The sequence below is a fragment of the Emiliania huxleyi genome (genome assembly GCF_000372725.1).
Source record: "Emiliania huxleyi CCMP1516 unplaced genomic scaffold EMIHUscaffold_3013, whole genome shotgun sequence".
Classification (NCBI taxonomy): Eukaryota; Haptophyta; order Isochrysidales; family Noelaerhabdaceae; genus Emiliania; species Emiliania huxleyi.
In genome coordinates, this window is record NW_005199758.1 from 27 (window position 1) to 2,142 (window position 2,116).

The following is a 2,116-nucleotide window of genomic DNA, read 5'->3' on the forward strand; positions in this document are numbered from 1 at the left end:
CCCTCAGGCGCGAGGTGAGCCTGGAAGAGGACGAGTAGAGCCCGGCGCCCGCTTTGGTCGATGTCTGGCCCGGGCACTTGATGATGTCGCACATCTTATCGCCCGGACCCCGACAGTAGCCCGACGTGCCAGATGCGGGGCACTTGTCGTAGTCGGCACACGAGTTCTGGGCGGCGGGCGTCATCCACACATCGTCCCACGATCGAAGGTGAAGAAACAAAAACAGACACACAAATATTAGATTAGATAGACACAACTCACAAGACACACACGTCCTGCGGGGCCTGTCTCTTCACACCTCGATTTCGTCGTTTCGTATCTAGATATAAAGCGGCGGGCGGCGTCGCGGAACCTCCGTCCCATGCAGGATTCCCAGCGAAGTCTCCTGACTCAGCAGGAGCCACCGCAATCTCGTCGCATGGCCCTTCTCGCCGCGCTCCTTCTAGGTGCCGGCTTTAGCGCCAACGCGCTCGTTCGCCTCAATGGCGAAGCCTCAACGGCACCTCGCCTCGCGCCTCTCAAGATTTATGCCGCCGGATCGGGTGAGGACATGTTCGCGCTGACGGAGACGGTGGACGAGGTGATCTCTTTGGCTGGGAAGGCGAGGCCAGCTGTGCTCTACCTCGGCACAGCCACCTACGACGCCCCGGCTGCGCGCCAGAAGCAGACCAGTGGCTTTGAGGCGCGGGGCTGTCGTGTCAGTGCTCTCCGTGTCGCATGGGACACTCCGGGCGAGGCTGAGATGCGGAATGCCATGATGGGCGCTGACGTTATTCTCATCAGCGGCGGAAACACTCTTTTTGCCATCGACCGCTGGAGGCGCCTCGGCGTGGACGCGCTGCTGCGGCGGGCGGCGGCGCGCGGTGCGGTGCTTGCCGGAGGCAGCGCGGGCTTCATTTCGCTCTGCGAAGGAGGCCATTCCGACAGCATGGAGCCCGCCTCTTACAAGAACCCGCCTGGGCCCCAGCTCGCCCTCATGAATGCCAGCTGGGCGTACATCCGCGTCCCCGGCGTTGGGCTGCTCAAGGGACTGTGCTGCCCGCACTATGACGTCACGGGCTCCAACGGGGTCGAGCGAGCCGACGACTTCACCGCGATGCTGCGCCACCACTCGGGAGAGGACGGAATCGGTGTCGACAACTGGGCGGCGATCGCAGTGGACGGCGACCACTACCGCGTTGTGTCGCGGCGCGGAAAGCCGGGATCCGTGGCGCGCGACGGCGGCGGTTTCGTCGCCAAGGGAGCGGGTTCGCCGGGCGTCTGGAAGCTGCGCATTGGCGCCATGGGGTCGCTCGAGCGGGCGCGCGCGGTGCACGCGCCCCGCAGGCACTGCCCAGCCCGCTCTGAGCCACGCCCCGCGCGTAGGCGCTCGCCCCTCGGACGGGGAAGCTGGACGAGCTGCTGGGCCGTTCGAGGTACGTGGCCGAGGACAAGATGCTGGCGGTCGCGAGGGCGCAGAACCCGGACGACGGGAGGCCGGCTATGTGGTACGGGGCAAGGGAGTGAGGGGGCGACGGGAGGGTGAGAAGATCTCAAGAAGGTGAGTGAGTGTGGGTGGGGGGGGGGGTGCACTCAGAGGGGAAAAGAAAAAAGAGCACAAAAAAGGCAGAAGGAGAAATTGCGTCGCGGCCGCACTCCATCGAGCGGCGCTGTGACTTTTGACCTGCTCTGTGTCTCCCGCCGCCACTGCTTGCGTGGCATGCCCCCTCGACGCGGCGGCGGCAAGAATGTCCCCAACGCTTGGGCGGCGGCCGAGGTCACCGTCGTGCTTGACTGCCTAAAGTCCAAGGACTTCCTCTCGACGCACGCTCCGGACCTTGCAGAGTCGCCCCCCAGCTTCCCAAGCATCACCGTGCAGGAGGCGTGCCAGCGCGATTCGTGGCAGAACCAGCTGTGCGTCGCGGTGGCGCGCGCGGTGCAGGCGCGGACGGGCGAGCACAACAACCAGCAGGTGCGCCCGCTCGGGTCGGTCGCACTCAAGCTCGGCCAGATGCGCAAGCACGCGCTCGCCCGCACCAGCGACGAGCGCGCCGCGCTCGATGAGTTCGACGTCGCGTCCTTCATGACCGCGGCGACCGACGCAAAGCCGTCGGACGGCGCGGCGGCGGCGGCGGCG

General features: G+C 66.3%; 1 protein-coding gene across 1 annotated transcript; it reads left to right on the forward strand.

The window, feature by feature from the left end:
* Positions 1–496: 496 nt before the first annotated feature.
* Positions 497–1,168, forward strand: EMIHUDRAFT_49932 (hypothetical protein; the record flags this gene model as incomplete). Its single annotated transcript, XM_005774985.1, has 1 exon — positions 497–1,168. A coding segment is annotated over one exon (672 nt), but the record flags the coding sequence as incomplete, so codon positions are not given.
* Positions 1,169–2,116: the final 948 nt, after the last annotated feature.